This window comes from Chiloscyllium plagiosum, unplaced genomic scaffold (assembly GCF_037043375.1).
Source record: "Chiloscyllium plagiosum isolate Xiang-an unplaced genomic scaffold, Cpla_swu_hap1 HiC_scaffold_38, whole genome shotgun sequence".
In the NCBI taxonomy this organism is placed as follows: Eukaryota; Metazoa; Chordata; class Chondrichthyes; order Orectolobiformes; family Hemiscylliidae; genus Chiloscyllium; species Chiloscyllium plagiosum.
Window position 1 is genome coordinate 22,114,947 of NW_028270176.1, and position 20,845 is coordinate 22,135,791.

Genomic DNA, 20,845 nt, shown 5'->3' on the forward strand with positions numbered 1-20,845 from the left:
AGATGGCACACTTAATGGGCCGAATGGCCTGACTCTCCCCCTCTATCATATGGTCTCATGTCTACGATCTCAATCAATGACATGACACATTCAATGGGCCGAATGGCCTGACTCTGCTCCTGTATGTCACGACGGACCAAATGGCCGAGTTAAATCTGTCATTCGGGGGCTCCGCCCAGCACTCGCCTGTTCGGGAGGGGGCCGGGGTTTGGTTAGCGTGGTAACCATGCCCACACACTCACGCGAAGTGGACACTGCCCCAGGGACCATGCTGTACACACGATGTGCTGTGAAGAGACAAGACTTAGTATGATCTGTTATTCAGAGGGTGGGTCTGTGTGTCTGTGTGAGTATGTGTGGGTGTGTGAGTGTGTTTATATGTGTGTGTGCATGCGCGAGTGTGTGTGTGAGTGAGTGTGTGAGTGTGTGTCTCTGTATGTGTGTCTGTGCGTGTGTGGGTGTGTCTGTGCGTGTGTGGGTGTGTGAGTGTGTTAATATGTGTGTGTGCATGCGCGAGTGTGTGTGTGACTGTGTGTGACTGTGTGTATGTGTGTGTATGTGAGTGTGCGTGTGTGTGAGTATGTGTGTGAAAGAGTGTGTATGCGTGTGTGAGTATGAGTGTGTATGTGAGTGTGTGTGTCTGTGTCTGTGAGTGTGAGTGTGTGTGTGTGGGTGTGTGTGTGTGGGTGTATGTGTGTGTGTGAGTGTGTGTGTGTGTGAGTGTGAGTGTGTGTGTGTGTGAGCGTGTGTATGTGAGTGTGTGTATGTGGGTGTATGTGTGTGTGAGAGAGAGAGACAATAGACCATGCTCTTCAATGCCAATGGTTTCCTTGTCAGCATCACCGAGATAATCCAGGTCAGCAGGAGGCAGGGAGCAGTCTCTCAGACGTGTGGATCAATATCAGCTCTACGTGTGACTTTCCGACCCAATACAATCACAGGGGACAGAACAGTGCAGCAGGAGGAGAGCGCAGGCACTCTCACCTCACAGGAAAGAGGAAGGGAACCACCAGGGTCAGTGCTGAGGGAGTGGGCACTGTCGGAGGGTCAGTGCTGAGGGAGTGGGCACTGTCGGAGGGTCAGTGCTGAGGAGGTGGGCACTGTCGGAAGGTCAGTGCTGAGGGAGTGCCGCACTGTTGGAGGGTCAGTGCTGAGGGAGTGCTGCACTGTTGGAGGGTCAGTGCTGAGGGAGTGCCGCACTGTCAGAGGGTCAGTGCTGAGGGAGTGCCGCACTGTCAGAGGGTCAGTGCTGAGGGAGTGGGTACTGTCGGAGGGTCAGTGCTGAGGGAGTGCTGCACTGTCAGAGGGTCAGTGCTGAGGGAGTGGGTACTGTCGGATGGTCAGTGCTGAGGGAGTGCCGCACTGTCGGAGGGTCAGTGCTGAGGGAGTGCCGCACTGTCGGAGGGTCAGTGCTGTGGGAGTGCCGCACTGTTGGAGGGTCAGTGCTGTGGGAGTGCCACACTGTCGGAGGGTCAGTGCTGTGGGAGTGCCGCACTGTTGGAGGGTCAGTGCTGTGGGAGTGCCACACTGTCGAAGGGTCAGTGCTGAGGGAGTGCCGCACTGTTGGAGGGTCAGTGCTGTGGGAGTGCCACACTGTCGAAGGGTCAGTGCTGAGGGAGTGCCACACTGTCGAAGGGTCAGTGCTGAGGGAGTGCCGCACTGTCGGAGGGTCAGTGCTGAGGGAGTGCAGCACTGTCGGAGGGTCAGTGCTGAGGGAGTGCCGCACTGTCGGAGGGTCAGCGCTGTGGGAGTGCCACACTGTCGAAGGGTCAGTGCTGAGGGAGTGCCGCACTGTCGGAGGGTCAGTGCTGAGGGAGTGCCGCACTGTCAGAGGGTCAGCGCTGTGGGAGTGCCACACTGTCGAAGGGTCAGTGCTGAGGGAGTGCCGCACTGTCGGAGGGTCAGCGCTGAGGGAATGCCGCACTGTCGGAGGGTCAGTGCTGAGGGAGTGCCGCACTGTCGGAGGGTCAGTGCTGAGGGAGTGTCGCACTGTCGGAGGGTCAGTGCAGAGGGAGTGCCGCACTGTCAGAAGGTCAGCGCTGAGGGAGTGCCGCACTGTTGGAGGGTCAGCGCTGTGGGAGTGCCACACTGTCGAAGGGTCAGTGCTGAGGGAGTGCCGCACTGTCGGAGGGTCAGCGCTGAGGGAATGCCGCACTGTCGGAGGGTCAGTGCTGAGGGAGTGCCGCACTGTCGGAGGGTCAGTGCTGAGGGAGTGCCGCACTGTCAGAAGGTCAGCGCTGAGGGAGTGCCGCACTGTCGGAGGGTCAGCGCTGAGGGAGTGCCGCACTGTCGGAGGGTCAGTGCTGAGGATGAGTGTAAATGATGCCCTGGCCACTATCTCGAAGAGGAGATTAGTCTCTGTGGTCCTGGGGATAATATTCACTTTCCAATGGTCCGGTCTGAAGCCTCTGGGTCAGTTACCAGATTCCCAATTTTGGGATCTTGCTGTGCTGACCTCACCAGCAGTCTGAAATATCCAGTCAAGGTCGGATTGCCTGAGGATATCCTGAGGATCAGCAGATCCATGTCACTCTGACTGTCTTTGCTTCACTGTCCTCTTCCTCCAGTCTCAACAGTTGACGGAGTCATCTGCTGGAGGGGAATGGGGAGGGAAGGATCATGAAAAGATTCATCATGGCAACGAAGTTTGGAGACCTGTAGCCTTTTGGTTTGGTGGCAGTCAGGGGGCCGTGTCACGTGTGGTATCCTGTAAACTGGGCGCCAATCATTACAGTTCACGGCGCTCAGGGTTAGTGGAGATATTTAGCGAGTGAGGAATTTTGGGACTGCCCATCCCAAATTGACCCAAGATGTATAGCAATGGAGGGCAGAATGTGGGGGTGGGGTAGGGCCGAATGGCCTTTACCTCATCCCTTGCTTCAAACATCTCTAGAGGCTGGTACAATGACAACATTTAAAAGGCATCTGGAGGGGGACATGAATAGGAAGGGTTTGGAGGGATATGGGCCGGGTGCTGGCAAATGGGACCAGATTAGGTTGGGATATCTGGGTCAGCATGGACGAGTTGGGCCGAATGGTCTGTTTCCATGCTCGATCTTTGCCAGTGGTTGGGTTTTGACAGGTTAAAAGTGCACACTTATCCAGAATCTAATAATGCACATCTTCAGATGCATACTTTTTCAAATTTTGGAACCATGTAGAGATTTGGTACACAGTGTTTACAAAACTCAACATAACATTTTGCCACCAGGAGAGACAATTATTACACAACTCATGTCAAATATGATATCATTTATAATTAAGATGAGGTGACTTGCAGATACAGAGGCTAAAGTGCACATTACAACACAGCAATTACTTTCAGTGCAAAACATAAACATCTATTGCATTCTCACGCAGGACGACCACAGACTTTCGCAAAGTCTCTAAATCTCAGTCCCCAGGTCAGGCAAAGTGGAGGGATCTGAGACACACTATCAGAGGGTCATTGCTGAGGGAGTGGGCACTGTCAGAGAGTCATTGCTGAAGGAGTGGGCACTGTCAGAGAGTCAGTGCTGAGGGAGTGGGCACTGTCGGAGAGTCAGTGCTGAGGGAGTGCCGCACTGTCAGAGGGTCAGTGCTGAGGGAGTGCTGCACTGTCGGAGGGTCATTGCTGAGGGAGTGGGCACTGTCAGAGAGTCAGCGCAGAGGGAGTGGGCACAGTTGGAGGGTCAGTGCTGAGGGAGTGCCGCACTGTTGGAGGGTCAGTGCTGAGGGAGTGGGCACTGTCAGAGGGTCAGTGCTGAGGGAGTGCTGCACTGTCGGAGGGTCATTGCTGAGGGAGTGGGCACTGTCAGAGAGTCAGTGCTGAGGGAGTGGGCACTGTCAGAGGGTCAGTGCTGAGGGAGTGCTGCACTGTCGGAGGGTCATTGCTGAGGGAGTGGGCACTGTCAGAGGGTCATTGCTGAAGGAGTGGGCACTGTCAGAGAGTCAGCGCAGAGGGAGTGGGCACAGTTGGAGGGTCAGTGCTGAGGGAGTGCCGCACTGTTGGAGGGTCAGTGCTGAGGGAGTGCCGCACTGTCGGAGGGTCAGTGCTGAGGGAGTGCCACACTGTCAGAGGGTCAGTGCCGAGGGAGTGCTGCATTGTCGGAGGGTCAGTGCTGAGGGAGTGCCACACTGTCAGAGGGTCAGTGCCGAGGGAGTGCTGCATTGTCGGAGGGTCAGTGCTGAGGGAATGCCTCACTGTCGGAGGGTCAGTGCCGAGGGAGTGTCGCACTGTCTGAGGGAGCGTCCTGTGGACAATGGGTGCTGGATCTTAGCTGAGACAATCAACCCGGCCTCCCTTCCACCAACTCCTGGAGTCCCCATTTCCAAAGTGGAGCACAGGAAGTCTGTTCCCCATGGGCCCGGGGATTGATATTTCCGAAAACGTTCTGGAGATGACAGATCACAGACACTTCGCGCTGTGTGGGATCTTGTTGTGCTGTGACTCTCCGGCTCCACCTCGCCAATGACTTAAACACTGGAGAGCGCCTCTACTGGACTCTTGGCACGCCAGGGAAGGCGCTAGGGAAATGCACGACCTCCGAGGCGGAACGGGCCTCTTGTTCGCCACTTGAACCTGGGCGCCGTCCAAATGCAGGAGCTGCTGCTTGTGGTTGATGGCGGTCCTTCTGGTCTCGGGGGGGAGGTGGGGTGGAGGGGTGGGGGTGAGGCATGTGGGGTAGGGAGGACTCCAGGGAGATGGGGCTGGAATCGGAGGTGACCCAGAGAGGGTGCCGCGGATCCCGAGGATGGAGGGACATGCCTCACGAGGGAGGGGGGGGGGGGTTGGGTGCCCGTTCGCGTCGGGGGCTTTGAAGGATGAAGGGTGAGCGGATGGAAGCTGACGAAACCCTCGCGGGGGTGGGGGGATTGTTATGAGGGTTGGGGGAAGGGGGTGTCGCTGTGTCTGAATCCACTGGATTCCAGGTTATTGTCCGTCAGGTCTGTTTGAGACCTCCAACTCTCGGAGAGCTACCCCATGTTCAGATTTCTGACTGCGTCCACCCCTGTCTGACACCGGTATCTCCACACTTTTGGGAGGGAGGGGAGATGTGGAGCAGTTGCTCCCCTTTGTGTGGAAGACTTAGGATGGGGGGGGTGCAATCTCATTGAAGGTGGGAGGTAGGGCCAGAGGACAGTGGGATGCTTTCACACAGTGGTTAATGTCTCCCTAACGGAGCTAACCCTATTCGGCTGCGTTTGGTCCATACCCCTCAAAACCCTTCCCTGTCCATGTACCCATCCAAAGGTCTTTTACATCTACGTACTGAGGGTCCAACAGCACAGAAACAGACCCTTCGGCCCACCCAGACCGTGCTGACCATAATCCCAAACTAAACTAGTCCCACCTGCCCACTCCCTGCCCATCTCCCTCCAAACCTTTCCTATCCATGCCCTTTTCCAAATGGCTTTTCAACGTTGGAACTGTCCCCACACACCACCCCCCCCACTTCCTCAGGAAGGTCAGGGATGTTGAGGTTGGATTGAGGTGGGTTGTTTGTCAGTGAGGGGACGGAGCGTAGGCCGAATGGTGGTGTATCGGAGCAGCCTGGATTTCATTGCAGCACCGAGCAGACTCACCAGTGGGCTGATGGGGGTACTCGAGGGAGGGCAATTGTGCTGAGCGCCTGGACCTAACAGCAGGATTTCAGGAGCAAACAGGAAGGGGGCCTGTTTGTCTCCATACTGTCAGTGCCGCACTGTCAGAGGGTCAGTGCTGAGGGAGTGCCGCACTGTCAGAGGGTCAGTGCTGAGGGCGTGCCGCACTATCGGAGGGTCAGTGCTCAGGGAGTGCCGCACTGTCGGAGGGTCTGTGCTGAGGGAGTGCCGCACTGTCGGAGGGTCAGTGCTGAGGGAGTGCTGCACTGTCGGAGGGTCAGTGCTGAGGGAGTGCCGCACTGTCGGAGGGTCAGTGCTGAGGGAGAGCCGCACTGTCGGAGGCTCAGTGATGAGGGAGTGCTGCACTGTCAGAGGATCAGTGCTGAGGGCGTGCCGCTCTATCGGAGGGTCAGTGCTGAGGGAGTGCCGCATTGTCGGAGGCTCAGTGATGAGGGAGTGGGCACTGTCGGAGGGTCAGTGCTGAGGGAGTGCCGCACTGTCGGAGGGTCAGTGCTGAGGGAGTGGGCACTGTCGGAGGGTCAGTGCTGAGGGAGTGCCGCACTGTCAGAGGGTCTGTGCTGAGGGAGTGGGCACTGTCGGAGGGTCAGTGCTGAGGGAGTGCCGCACTGTCGGAGGGTCAGTGCTGAGGGAGTGCTGCACTGTCGGAGGGTCAGTGCTGAGGGAGTGCCGCACTGTCGGAGGGTCAGTGCTGAGGGAGAGCCGCACTGTCGGAGGCTCAGTGATGAGGGAGTGCTGCACTGTCAGAGGGTTAGTGCTGAGGGAGCGCCGCACTGTCGGAGGGTCAGTGCTGAGGGAGAGCCGCACTGTCGGAGGCTCAGTGATGAGGGAGTGCTGCACTGTCAGAGGGTTAGTGCTGAGGGAGTGCTGCACTGTCGGAGGGTCAGTGCTGAGGGAGTGGGCACTGTCGGAGGGTCAGTGCTGAGGGAGTGCCACACTGTCAGAGGGTCAGTGCTGAGGGAGTGCCACACTGTCAGAGGGTCAGTGCTGAGGGAGTGCCAAACTGTCAGAGGGTTAGTGCTAAGGGAGTGCTGCACTGTCGGAGGGTCAGTGCTGAGGGTGTGCCGCACTGTCGGAGGGTCAGTGCTGAGGGAGTGCTGCACTGTCGGAGGGTCAGTGCTGAGGGAGAGCCGCATTGTCGGAGGCTCAGTGATGAGGGAGTGCTGCACTGTCAGAGGGTTAGTGCTGATGGTGTGCCGCACTGTCGGAGGGTCAGTGCTGAGGGAGTGCCGCACTGTCGGAGGGTCAGTGCTGAGGGAGTGCCACACTGTCGGAGGGTCAGTGCTGAGGGAGAGCCGCACTGTCGGAGGCTCAGTGCTGAGGGAGTGCTGCACTGTCAGAGGATTAGTGCTGAGGGAGTGCCGCACTGTCGGAGAGTCAGTGCTGAGGGAGTGCCGCACTGTCAGAGGGTCAGTGCTGAGGGAGTGCCGCACTGTCGGAGGGTCAGTGCTGAGGGAGTGCTGCACTGTCGGAGAGTCAGTGCTGAGGGAGTGCCGCACTGTCAGAGGGTCAGTGTTGAGGGAGTGCCGCACTGTCGGAGGGTCAGTGCTGAGGGGTGCCACACTGTCGGAGGGTCAGTGCTGAGGGAGTGCCAAACTGTCAGAGGGTTAGTGCTAAGGGAGTGCCGCACTGTCGGAGGGTCAGTGCTGAGGGAGTGCCGCACTGTCGGAGGGTCAGTGCTGAGGGAGTGCTGCACTGTCGGAGGGTCAGTGCTGAGGGAGTGCCGCACTGTCGGAGGGTCAGTGCTGAGGGAGTGCCGCACTGTTGGAGGGTCAGTGCTGAGGGTGTGGGCATTGTCGGCGGGTCAGTGCCCAGAGAGTGCCACACCGTCGGAGGGTCAGTGCTGAGGGAGTGGGCACTGTCGGACTCTCAATGCTGAGGGAGTGCCGCACTGTCGGAGGGTCAGTGCTGAGGGAGTGGGCACTGTCGGACGCTCAGTGCTGAGGGAGTGCCGCACTGTCGGAGGGTCAATGCTGAGGAAGTGCCGCACTGTCGGAGGGTCAGTGCTGTGGGAGTGCCGCACTGTCGGAGGGTCAGTGCTGAGGATGAGTGTAAATGATGCCCTGGCCACTATCTCGAAGAGGAGATTAGTCTCTGTGGTCCTGGGGATAATATTCACTTTCCAATGGTCCGGTCTGAAGCTCTGGGTCAGTTACCAGATTCCCAATTTTGGGATCTTGCTTTGCTTGTCTCTATACTGTCTGCCTCTCCCTTCGAAGACGCAGGGCGGAGGGCGTTCCCATGAATCGCCTCCAGCTCTATCCCCACGGTCCTTTCGCAAGCCCTGTGGGCCCATCCCTGGCTCAGAGCGTGTCTGTGCTGCCAAGTCCCTGCATCGCCTTCTGACTCAGTCAGCAGTGACTCAACCTCCCCAAATCGTGTAGGGTGCGGCGGCGGAGGGGAAGGTTATGGCAGGGGTCATGACCCGCCTTTCCGACACATGGGCTGCAGCAGAGAAGACCATCAGAGCACAGGAGCAGAAATTAGGCCATTCGGCCCATTGCGTCTGCTCCACCATTCTATCATGGCCGATAAGTTTCTCAAAATCTTTCTCTCATCTTCTCCCCATTAACCATTGATTCATTTGATAATCAAGAGCCTCTCTATCTCTGTGTTAAATATACTCAGTGACCTGGCTCCCACCTGGTTGTGAATCCCACAGATTCCCCACCCTCTGGCTGAAGAAGTCTCTCCTTATCTCTGTTCTAAAGGGTCTTCCCTTTACTCTGAGGCTGTGCGCTCGGGTCCTAGTCTCTCCGACCAATGGAAACATCTCCCCGACATCCACTCTGTCCAGGCCGTACCGTATTCTGTGAGCTTCAATCACATCCCACCCCCACATCATTTTATACTCCATTTATTGTAGACCCAGCCACCTCACATGTTATACCTCACATTCCCAAAACGAGGACTTTGGCCCATCGCCAGTCAGAAATAACCACCCAACAGTTCCCAACCTCCACCAGGCCCACAGCCTGAAACACTTTGGCGTTGCCGGTGCAACATAGAGTCACACAGCACGGGCACAGACCCTTCGGCCCAACTCATCCATGCCGACCGGTTTTCCCAAACGGAACTAATCCCATTCGGCTGTGTTTGGCCCTTATCCCTCAAAACCCTTCCCTGTCCATGTACCCATCCAAGTGTCTTTTAAATCGAAGTACCGAGAGTCAGAAAGTCCTACAGCACAGACACAGACCCTTTAGGGCCATTCAGTCCTTGCTAACCGTGTTCCCAAACTAACCCAGTCCCCCCTGCCTGCTCCTGGCCCATCTCCCTCCAACCCTTTCCTGTCCATGTCCTTATCCAAATCCCTTTTAAACGTTGTAACTGTCCCCCGCCACCCGCCCCCCCCCCCCCACTTCCTCAGGAAGGTTTCCACACACGGACCACCCTCTGGGGAAAACAGTTGCCCCTCGTGTCTTTTTTAAATCTCTCTCCTCTCCCCTTAAACATGTGCCCCCTGGGGAAAAGACACCCACCATTCACCCTCTCTATCCCCCTCATGATTTTATAAACCTCTATACGGTCACCCCTCAGCCTCCTACGCTCCGGGGAAAACAGTCCCAGCCTATCCAGCCTTTCGTTATAACTCCAACCCTCCCATTCCCGGCAACATCCTGGGAAATCTCTCCAGAACCCTCTCCAGTTTAATAATATCCTTCCTATAACAGGGCGACCAGAACTGGACACAGTATTCCAGAAGGGGCCTCACCAATTTTCCTGTACAACCTCAACATGACGTCCCCAACCCCTACACTCAAAGGGCTGAGCAATGAAGGGGAGTGTGTGAAACCCCTTCATAACCCCCCTGTCTGTATGTGATGGAAACTTTATCGATGTGATGGAAACGCACCCTCTGTTTGCCCATTTCCCACCTTTCGTACGAGTGCCACAAACGTGAGAGTGCCCAATTTCCAAGCACTGGCTAATTTACACAGACTGGTTTCTGGCTAGGCTACAATCTTGTCTTGAGGGTAACAATGCACTCTGCCCAAACCTCCCAAAAGTGCCCACTTATTTTTGAAAACACTGCAGGAATTCATTACATTCATTTGAATTGATGTGAAAGAGTCCGTCCTTGTAAATTTGGTATGCTTCCAGCGATGAGGCATGTTATTGGCTTTCTGATTTATTGATGGTTACAGTCTCCGTCGGCACGGGCAGGATTTTTCTACACGTCCTGCCCACTCCTTCAAACAACCAACAGCTGCTCTCATTCTGGGCTATTGCAAAGCGTAGGCATATGACACCTCTGTATACCTGGTAGAACTGACATTCACCCGCAGTGCCAGTCTGAGTCAGTTTGCCCGCTGGCCAGCCCAGTCTGCGGTATCACTTGGGATCACCAGCATTTGGCCCGAATCAGGAGTTAATGTAGCAAAGAGTGCTCTTGGGATTATTCAGTAAGTGCCGTCCATCCCCATGCCAAAGTGTTGGCAAAACCCCCTCTCCCCACCCTCTCTCTCGTCAGCCCTCCCTCTCACCGCAGGCTGTCGAATTCCCGATTGGGGTAACTCTCCGGCTCTCCTCCGCCAGCTCCCCTTCCCAAAATCCCTCGTCAAGTGCCCGCTCCGCTTCACTAAGCTTGGGAAGGGTGGATAAATGCTCCGTAGTTCAGCTGGAATTGGTTGCGCTGTGGGGACACTCTGTCCCCGTCGTCACAGCAGGAGTCAACGCCTCCATCTTCGGTTCCTAGTGCGTCGATCCCGACCGGAGCATTCCTGCCCGTGTTTCTGGCAGAGGTGCTGGGCTGGAATGCCGGGTTTTCCGGGCAGGGAGAGATGGTGCTGTTATCCTCCACTTGGAGAGACCGCTGAGTTTGTGAATTCGACAGTTTCCGGACAGGAAGAGGTATCAGTGTGGTTGTGGAAAGGGGGCAAAGAGGGAGATGTCCAGGAAGGTAAGGGATGCAGCATCAGTTGGGGATGGATGAGGAGAGGCGATGTCCCAGTGGTATTATCGTTGGACTGTTAATCCTGAGACCCAGGTAACGCTGTGTGTGGGGGGGGCTGGATTCGAATTCTGCTACAGTAAAATATTAAACTCAATAAACGTCTGGAATTAAAAATTGAATGATGATCATGAATACATTGCCGGTAAATCCCATCTGGTTCACTAATGTCCTACAGGGAAGGAAACTGCCAGCCCTACTGGTCTGGGCCAACGCGTGACTCCAGACCTACAGTGAATGCGGTTGACTCTGAACTGCCCCCACCTGGACAATCCGGGATGGGCAATAAATGCTGGGTCGAACCAGCAACACCCACATCCCCTGAGTGAATTATTCGAAGGAACCAGTGAAGGGGCTTGAGTTGAGATTGAAGCGAAGTGTGTGAGGTTAAGGATTGCAGCATCAGTCAGGGTCGGTTAGCTCAGCACGCTGGGTGGGCCAGATTGTTCAAGCATTGTGATAGCCGCCGCACCGTGGGTTCAGTTCCTGCTCTGGCTGACCAGGCCATGAAGGGTCTCACCCTCGTCTGAGACATGACGATCCTTAACTTTCAACCGCCATCAGAGATAGGTAGCTCTCTCACGGCTTCACCATGCTGTCTTGTTGGTGATAATGCTCACAAAGGAAACAGTTGAACGGATGAGACTGGGTGACTCAAAAAATGGTCAGGGATCCTATCCTGGTCAGTGACATTTTCAAACCGCGGTGGCAAATATCTGAGGGAGGTGCAGCATTGCTTGCGATGATGTGCTGGATTCAAACATTCGGCCCCTCGCTGGCTGCTTACTTTGACCTGGTTCTCTGGAGAGCGATCTTACCGACTGCAAGAGAGAATGGGAAAGAGAAGGGGATTACACTTCACCATGAAGTCACCGACATAATGCTCCTTTCAGATACACGGACTCCTTCGTACCACCATTCAGTCAACATTGTGGAACTACCGAGTGGATGGGATACTCACCCTTTGTGGAATATATCAACAAGCTCATCAAGACGATGCCAGAGGCCACGGTTATGATGACGAGCAGGTAATGATGTCTCTTTGGCAAAGCCCAATCTGGACTGCACTGCGGGAAGCTTGGAGATGCTGGAGAGGGGAACAATTCAGTATAGGTAAGGTCATTACAGTCTTCACAGGCAAGACACAGGCTCTCACTCACACACTCACACACACACACACTCGCACACACTCACATACACAGACACACATAGACACACACACAGACACACACACAGACACACACTCACACACACGCACATACACTCACACACATTCACACACACACACACTCGCACACACTCACATACACAGACACACATAGACACACACACAGACACACACACAGACACACACTCACACACACACACTCACACACACACGCACATACACTCACACACACACTCGCGCACACACTCACATTCACATACACACACACACTCACACACACAGACACACATAGACACACACACAGACACACTCACACACTGACACCCAGACACACACACTGACACACACACTCACACACACATTCACACACACAGACACACACACTCTCGCACACACACACTTTCTCACACAAACACACACACTCACATACCCACTCACACACACACACACTCAAACACTCATACACACACTCACACATACACTCACACACAGACTCACACTCACTCACACAGACACACACACAGACACACACACAGACACACACACACACACACACACACACACACACACACACACACACACACACACACACACACACACACACACACACACACATCTCCAGGACTGAAAGGTGCAGCAAAGGAGCTGCATGGCCATTAGAATCGATCTGCCTCGATGCAGCTGTCCAGGGTGGGTTTGATCCCTGTTCCTGAGACCCTGTACAAACGTTTCATTCTCCCAACATCCAACCGCATTGGAAAGCGGTTCGGCAAATACTGGCTCAACAGATTCCTGGGGTCTGGTCGGAGTTGCAGGTTATCTTGCCAGGAAAGGTTGGACAGGCTGGACACATAGCCAAAAAACACGAGGGGGTTTAGGATCTTGAGGGGACAAGATGACACACTTTAAAAAAGGAAGATTACGCCCATTTAAATCGGGCAGGGGGAGAGCGTTTATCAAAAGGATGCAGTACCGGTCCTTTCGGAAGAGAGCAATGGAGGCTAAGTCAATCAATATTTACAAAGTATAACAGATATCTCCTCAACCAGCAAGGTGATCAAAATAGATCAAAATTAAGGGCAACGTGCAGTTGAGGTCTGAAGATACGACTGACAAGTGACAAGTTACATTCACATCGTGCCGGGACCTAATGGTAAGGTCCTGGGGAGTGTTGCTGAGCAACGAGACCTTGGAGTGCAGGTTCATAGCTCCTTGAAAGTGGAGTCACAGGTAGATAGGATAGTGAAGGCAGCGTTTGGTAGGCTTTTCTTTATTGGTCAGAGTATTGAGTACAGGAGTTGGGAGGCCATGTTGCAGAAATTGGTTAGACCACGTTTGGAATGTTGCGTTCAATTCTGGTTTCAATTCTGGCTACAGGAAGGATGTTATGAAACTTGAAAGGGTTCAGAAAAGATTTACAAGGATGATGCCAGGGTTGGAGAGACTGAACAGGCTGGGGCTGATTTCCCTGGAGCGTCGGAGGCTGAGGGGTGACCTTATAGAGGTTTATAAAATCATGAGGTGCATTGATAAGATTAATAGATAAGGTCGTTTCCATGGGGCGGGGGAGTCTCAAGTTAGAGGTAAAAACAGAAATTGTTGGAAAATCTCAGTAGATCTGGCCGCATTTGGAGAGAGAAGCCAGAGTTAACATTTTGGAGTGACCCTTCCTCAGAAGTAGGGAACATAGGTTTAGGGTGAGAGGGGAATAATTTAAAAGGGACCTGAGGGGCAACGTTTTCACTCAGAGGGTGGTACGTGTATGGAATGAGCTGCCAGAGGAAGTGGTGGAGGCCGGTACAATTGCAACATTTAAGAGGTACCTGGATGGGGACATGAATAGGAAGGTTTTGGAGGGATATGGGCCAAGTGCTGGCAAATGGGACTGGATTGGGTTAAGATATCTGGTCGGCATGGACGATTTGGACTGAAGACTCTTTGACTCTATGACAAGGTACATGGGAACACCACCCCCCTGCAAGTTCCACTCCGAGCCCCTCACCCTGCCGACTTGGAAATGTATCGGCCGTTCCTTCCTGGGTCAGAATCCTGGGATTCCCTCCCTCAGGGACATTGTGGGCCTACCCTACAGCACATGGACTGCAGCGGGTCAAGTAGGCAGCTCACCCCCAACTTCCCAAGGGGGGGCAACTAGGGACAAGGGGCTGATAAATGTTGACCCAGCAGTGATGCCATCAGCCCCTTGAGTGAATTGAAAAGACGTCTCACTGACTTCATACCCACCATTTTGACCATTCTCCCAGTGCCCCTCTAATAAACCCGCAGTATTCCATCCTGAAAACCTTGCTTTCAGTTCGATTTCATCCTTTCTCTGCCACTGAAGTCTTCTCTCGATCTGTACCTTGCACTCTCTCATAGCTATTCACTCTCCTGTTACGTTTAGCGCTCCGCGATTTGCAATCTCCAATCTGCCTTAGCCTTTCCCTAACCCTGCTCCGACTTCCTCTCCCTGCATTCAGGTCGCAAAACTATACCCATAACCATCTCGCGTTTCTGAACTGAACACAAAAGCCCAGCCCCATTCCTGCGGCCCAGAGTTGCTCCAGCTCTTTCTGGTTGGATCTGAAATTGTAGCACACGTGATTGTTTAGTAAAGTGCTGTCCACTTATAGGATCCTATCTAACAGGAGGCAACACCCAACCAGAGCGCGCAAAGTTTGATGAATGACATTAAGGTAGCAACGCAACGCCACCTAATAGGCTCAGACTTTGCGTCTGGCTGTTCAGTTGATTGGTGACCAGGCAGGTGTAGATCCCACAGTCCTCCGCACTGAGCATGTACAGCTCAAGAGTCTGTCCAGAATTCCCAATGGACAATCTCTCCGTCTCCGTGATGTTCTTCCAGTCCTTAGTCCAGGAGAATTCCGGTCGTGTGCCACCTTCCACAGAGCAACTGAGAGTTACGTTCCGCATGGAGTTGGTAACGTTGGGGGTCATGGTGACCGTGACCCCTGCAATGCGCTCTGGGAACAGAAAGGACTGAAATGTTACAATTGGACAGGCTAACATATGGAGTAAAGCTCTCTCTACACAGTCCCCCATCAAACAATCCTTGGGACAGGGACTGCATGGAGTTACTTACAGAGTAAAGCTCCCTCTACAATGTCCCTCATTAAACACTCCCAGGACAGAGAGAGCACGGGGTTAGATACAGAGTAAAGCTCTCTCTACACTGTCCCACCATCCAACACTCCCAGGGACAGAGACAGCACGGGGTTAGATACAGAGTAAAGCTCCCTCTACACTGTCCACCCCATCAAACACTCCCAGGACAGGGACAGGACGGGATTAGATACAGAGTAAAGCTCTCTCTACACTGTCCCACATCAACCACTCCCAGGACAGGGACAGCACGGGGTTAGATATAGAGTAAAGCTCTCTCTACACTGTCCCCCCAACAAACACTCCCAGGGACAGGGACAGCACGGGGTTAGATACAGAGTAAAGCTCTCTCTACACTGTCCTACCATCAAACACTCCCAGGAACAGGGACAGCTCGGGGTTAGATACAGAGTAAAGCTCCCTCTACACTGTCCCCCATCAAACACTCCCAGGACAGGGACAGCACGGGGTTAGATACAGAGTAAAGCTCCCTCTACACTGTCCCCCCATCAAACACTCCCAGGGACAGGGACAGCACGGGGTTAGATACAGAGTAAAGCTCCCTCTGCACTGTCCCCCTATCAAACACTCCCAGGGACAGGGTCAGCACGGGGTTAGATACAGAGTAAAGCTCCCTCTACACTGTCCCCCCATCAAACACTCCCAGGGACAGGGACAGCATGGGGTTAGATACAGAGTAAAGCTCTCTCTACACTGTCTCCCCATCAAACACTCCCAGGGACAGGGACAGCATGGGGTTAGATACAGAGTAAAGTTCCCTCTACACTGTCGCTCCATCAAACACTCCCAGGGACAGGGACAGCATGGGGTTAGATACAGAGTAAAGCTCTCTCTACACTGTCTCCCCATCAAACACTCCCAGGGACAGGGACAGCATGGGGTTAGATACAGAGTAAAGCTCTCTCTACACTGTCTCCCCATCAAACACTCCCAGGGACAGGGACAGCACGGGGTTAGATACAGAGTAAAGCTCCCTCTACACTGTCTCCCATCAAACACTCCCAGGGACAGGGCTGCACGGGGTTTGATAACCTTAATAACTGTCATTGCTTTCCTGTATTAACACCAAAAAGTACACCGACCAGAGTTTTGGATTAGATTATATTAGGTTCCCTACAGTATAGAAACAGGCCCTGTGGCCCAACAAGTCCACACTGACCCTCCGAAGAGTAACCCACCCAGACCCATTCCCCGAACCTATATTTATCCCCGACTAATGCACCTAACACAATGAGCAATTTAGCATGGCCAACACACCCACACATCCCAAGGACCATCACTGGCCACCTCTCTCTCAACTCCATGGTAGCCACTCATCATATGCCTGTCACAGTCTTCACCATCATTAAAGCTGAGAGTTTTCCAACACCATTACCCCTAATCACCGGTGCTTGACCATCTCCTCATTATTGATTCCTTTCACCTTGTCATATTCAGATATCTCAACCTCATTTCGAAACCCTTATCACTTCTGTTGAACCCAGGTACCGAGTTGTCCCATTGTCTTATGACATATGGGAGTCACAAAGTCCTACAGCACGGAAACAGACCCTTCAGCCCATCCAATCCATGCTGACCCTAATCCCCAAATTAAACTAGTCCCCTCCCCCTCCTGCTCCTGGCCCATCTCCCTCCAACCCTTTTCCTGTCCATCTCCTTATCCAAATCCCTTTTAAACGTTGTAACTGTCCCCACACCCTCCACTTCCTCAGGAAGGTCATTCCACACATGGACCACCCTCTGGGGAAAACAGTTGCCCCACGTGCCCTTCTTAAATCTCTCTCCTCCCTCCTTAAAAAATATGCTGCCTCATTTTGAAATCCCCCACCCCAGGGGAAAAGACAGCAGCTATTCACTTTATTTAGCCCCCTCATGATTTTATAAACCTCTATAAGGTCACCCCTCAGCCTCCTACGCTCCGGGGAAAACAGCCCCAGCCTGTCCAGCCTTTCTGTATAACTCAAACCCTCTCATTCCCGGCAACATCCTGGGAAATCTCTCCAGAGCCCTCTCCAGTTTTTAATAATATCCTTTTCCCTTGTTGTTCTACTCATTTGTAAACCCCGAATTAATTATTGAGCACCTCAATCAAATCTGTATGTGTTCCCGGCTCTGAAAGTCTTTCTCGCTCTCACATTGCATTTACCTCCTGTGTACATCACCTTACGATCTGTAGCCCTGCATCTTGCACCCTTTGATGGGCAGGGACAGTTTCGACACATGAATCGGGGAAAGTTCTCTCAAATCTCTTCAACGGCATTACCTTTCCCTCTCTAAAGGAGACATCTCCAGTTTCTCCCACCTACCCTCATCACTGAAACCTCTCATCTCAGTGACCGTTCCTGCAACTCGGATCTGCGCTCTCTCTCAATGACGTACACACGTCCTTCTTACTCCAATACTCCAACTGAAGACTAATGAGTGTCTTGTACATAGATTAGATTTGATTCCCTAGAGTATGGGAACAGGCCCTTCGGCCCAACAAGTCCACACCGACCCACAGACCCATTCCCCTATATTTACTCCCTGAGTATTGCATCTAACACGACAGGACAATTTCCCATGGCCAATCCACCCTAACGTGCACATCTTTGTGCCTGTGGGAGGAAACCCACGCAGACACGGGGAGAATGTGCAAACTCCACACAGACAGTCGCCCGGGGCTGGAATCGAACCTGGATCCCTGCTGCTGTGAGGTAGCAGTGCTAACCACTGAGCCAACGTGCCACCTCCCTTGTTCAACATCACCTTCCTGCTCTTGTACTCAGTGCCTCAACAATAAACCAAAGACACTATCTGCTTTATTTACCGCTCTCTCTCTCTCTCTCTCTCTCTCCGTCCGACCTGCCAATTGGAATGACTGATGCACATATACATCGTGCACTCCTTTTCAGCTGTACCACCTGGTTTGGATTATCGCTCCCCGCTGTTGCTACCAAAACACAGCACTTATTCTCTGAACTGAACGTCAGAGGTCAGGAATGAACGATAGGTGGGGATAGTCCCTAAAGAGAGAGAAGAGCAGTTGGACAAACAACGGGGTGGATAATGATCCGGCTGGGAACTGTTAATGGAGACTGCCCGTGGCTAACAATATGGAATGTGTCATGACAGTTTGTGTGCTAACAGGGCAGGCAGCATCCGTGGAGCAGGAAACTTGACATCTCAGGCAAAAGCCCTTCATCAGGAATGATGCTGGGAGCCTCGGGGGTTGAGAGATAAATGGGAGGGGGATGGGATTGGGGGGGAAAGGAGCTGAGAGTGCAATAGGCGGATGGAGGTGAGGGTGAAGGTGATAAGTCAAGGGGGAGGGTGGGAGTGGATAGGTGGAAAAGAAGATAGGCAGGTAGGACAGGTCATGGGGACGGTGCTGAGAGGAAGTTTGGAACTAGGGTGAGTTGGGGGAAGGGGAAATGAGGAAACTGTTGAAGTCCACATTGATGCCCTGGGGTTGAAGTGTTCCGAGGCGGAAGATGAGGCGTTCTTCCTCCAGGCGTCTGGTGGTGAGGGAGCGGCGGTGAAGGAGGCCCCAGGACCTCCATGTCCTCGGCAGAGTGGGAGGGGGAGTTGAAATGTTGGGCCACAGGGCGGTGTGGTTGATTGGTGCGGGTGTCCCAGAGATGTTCCCTAAAGTGCTCTGCTAGGAGGTGCCCAGTCTCCCCAATGTAGAGGAGACCGCATCGGGAGCAACGGATGCAATAAATGATATTAGTGGATGTGCAGGTAAAACTTTGATGGATATGGAAGGCTCCTTTAGGGCCTTGGATAGAGGTGAGGGAGGAGGTGTGGGCACAGGTTTTACAGTTCCTGCGGTGGCAGGGGAAGGTGCCAGGATGGGAGGGTGGGTTGTAGGGGGGGCGTGGACCTGACCAGGTAGTCACGGAGGGAACGGTCTTTGCGGAAGGCGGAAAGGGGTGGGGAGGGAAATATATCCCTGGTGGTGGGGTCCGTTTGGAGGTGGCGGAAATGTCGGCGGATGATTTGGTTTATGCGAAGGTTGGTAGGGTGGAAGGTGAGCACCAGGGGCGTTCTGTCCTTGTTACGGTTGGAGGGGTGGGGTCTGAGGGCGGAGGTGCGGGATGTGGACGAGATACGTTGGAGGGCATCTTTAACCACGTGGGAAGGGAAATTGCGGTCTCTAAAGAAGGAGGCCACCTGGTGTGTTCTGTGGTGGAACTGGTCCTCCTGGGAGCAGATACGGGGGAGGCGGAGGAATTGGGAATACGGATGGCATTTTTGCAGGAGGCAGGGTGGGAGAAGGTGTAATCCAGGTAGCTGTGGGAGTCGGTGGGTTTGTAAGAAATGTTGGTGTTGAGTCGGTCACCATTGATAGAGATGGAACCCTCATTCCTGATGAAGGGCTTTTGCCCGAAACGTCGATTCTCCTGCTCCTCGGATGTTGCCTGACCTGCTGTGATTTTCCAGCACCACTCTCACCTTGACTCTAATCTCCAGCGGTCCCCACTTCTGCCCTGTGTAATAACAAGGCCTGGTGTGTGGGATTGGCGTAAGGATGTGGGAGAGCTCAGGCCCCAAAATTATTGAACTGGATATTGAGTCCGGAGGGCTGCAGGGTCCCCAAGCGGAAAATGAGGGGCTGTTCTTCCAGCTTGTTCTGAGTTGTATACTGTAGCGTTGGAAACGCACAGCATCCGAGGAGCAGGAGAATCAACGTTTCGGGCATAAACCCTTGACCCGGATTGGGGGCGGCTGAAAAAGGCTGAGAGATAAATAGGAGGGTGGGGGGGTGGAGCTGGGAGGAAGGTGGCTGGGAAGGCGATAGGTGGATGGAGATGGGCGGGTGAAGGTGATAGGTGGGACAGGTCAAGAGGGCGTTGCTGAGTTGGAGGGTTGGATCTGGGATGAGGTGGGAGGAGGGGAGATGAGGAAAGCGGTGAAGTGGATGTTGATCCCGTGTGGTTGGAGGGTCCCAAGGCGGAAGATGAGGCGTTCTTCCTTCCAGAGTTGGGTGGCCGGGATTTGGCAATGGAGGAGGCCCAGGACTTGCGTGTCCTCGGGGGGAGTGGGAGGGGGTGTTGAACTGTTCGACCACGGAAGCGGTGGGGTTGTTTAGTGCGTGTGTCCCAGAAATGTTCCCTGAAATGTTTGAATGAGCTTCACTGGAGCACTGCAGCAAGCCTGAGGCAGGGACGTTGGTCCGGGGAACAGGGTGGGGGGGTTACTGTGGCAGGGAGCTGGAAGCTCAGGGTCTCTCTCTCTCTCTCTCTCTCTCTCTGCGGGCAGAACGTCGCTGGTCTGTGAAGCAGTCACCCAGTCTCTCCTCTCATTGTAGAGGAGCCCAGGGTGAGAGCAGCGAATGCAGACGACTGGATTGTGAGAAATTCAGGTTAAGTGCTGCTTCACCTGGAAGGGGTGTTAGGGCCCTGGGATACTCTGGAGAGGAGAGGGAAATGGGACATCCCTGGACACTATGGGACAATTTCCCATGGCCAATCCACCCTAACCTGCACATCCCTGGACACTATGGGACAATTCCCCATGGCCAATCCACCCTAACCTTCACATCCCTGTGCACTATGGGACAATTCCCCATGGCCAATCCACCCTAACCTGCACATCCCTGGGCACTATGGGACAATTTCCCATGGCCAATCCACCCTAACCTGCACAGCCCTGGGCACTATGGGACAATTTCCCATGGCCAATCCACCCTAACCTGCACATCTTTGGACTGTGTGAGGAAACTGGAGCACCCGGAGGAAACCCATGCAGACATGGGGAGAATGTGCAAACCCCACACAATTGCCCAATGTTGGAATCGAACCTGGGTCCCTGGCAGCAGTGCTGGCCACCTCTCAGTCACCATAAACCCCAATCACCAGAGTCGGCCACTTCTGTCTCCATCATTATTCTCAAATACCTCGATTGACCTCCAGTTTGCATACTATTAACCCCATCCATCATGGTTGGCCATCTCTCTGTACACCATTAATCCCGCTCACCATATTTGGCCATAT

The 20,845-nt window shown here is 53.8% G+C and overlaps 1 protein-coding gene across 6 annotated transcripts in view; it reads right to left on the reverse strand.

Moving 5' to 3' along the window:
* Positions 1–9,713: 9,713 nt before the first annotated feature.
* The window catches only part of LOC122552138 (hepatic and glial cell adhesion molecule-like), a 79,261-nt gene continuing 68,129 nt past the window's right edge, over positions 9,714–20,845 (reverse strand). For all 6 annotated transcript variants that reach the window (XM_087981024.1, XM_087981022.1, XM_087981023.1 and 3 more), the window contains exons 4-6: positions 14,438–14,707; positions 11,517–11,642; positions 9,714–11,376 (exon numbers count right to left, since the gene is read on the reverse strand). In XM_087981024.1, the coding sequence (XP_087837150.1) occupies positions 11,339–11,376; positions 11,517–11,642; positions 14,438–14,707 (434 nt within the window). In that variant the 3' untranslated portion in view covers positions 9,714–11,338. The remainder of the gene's footprint in view (positions 11,377–11,516; positions 11,643–14,437; positions 14,708–20,845) is intronic.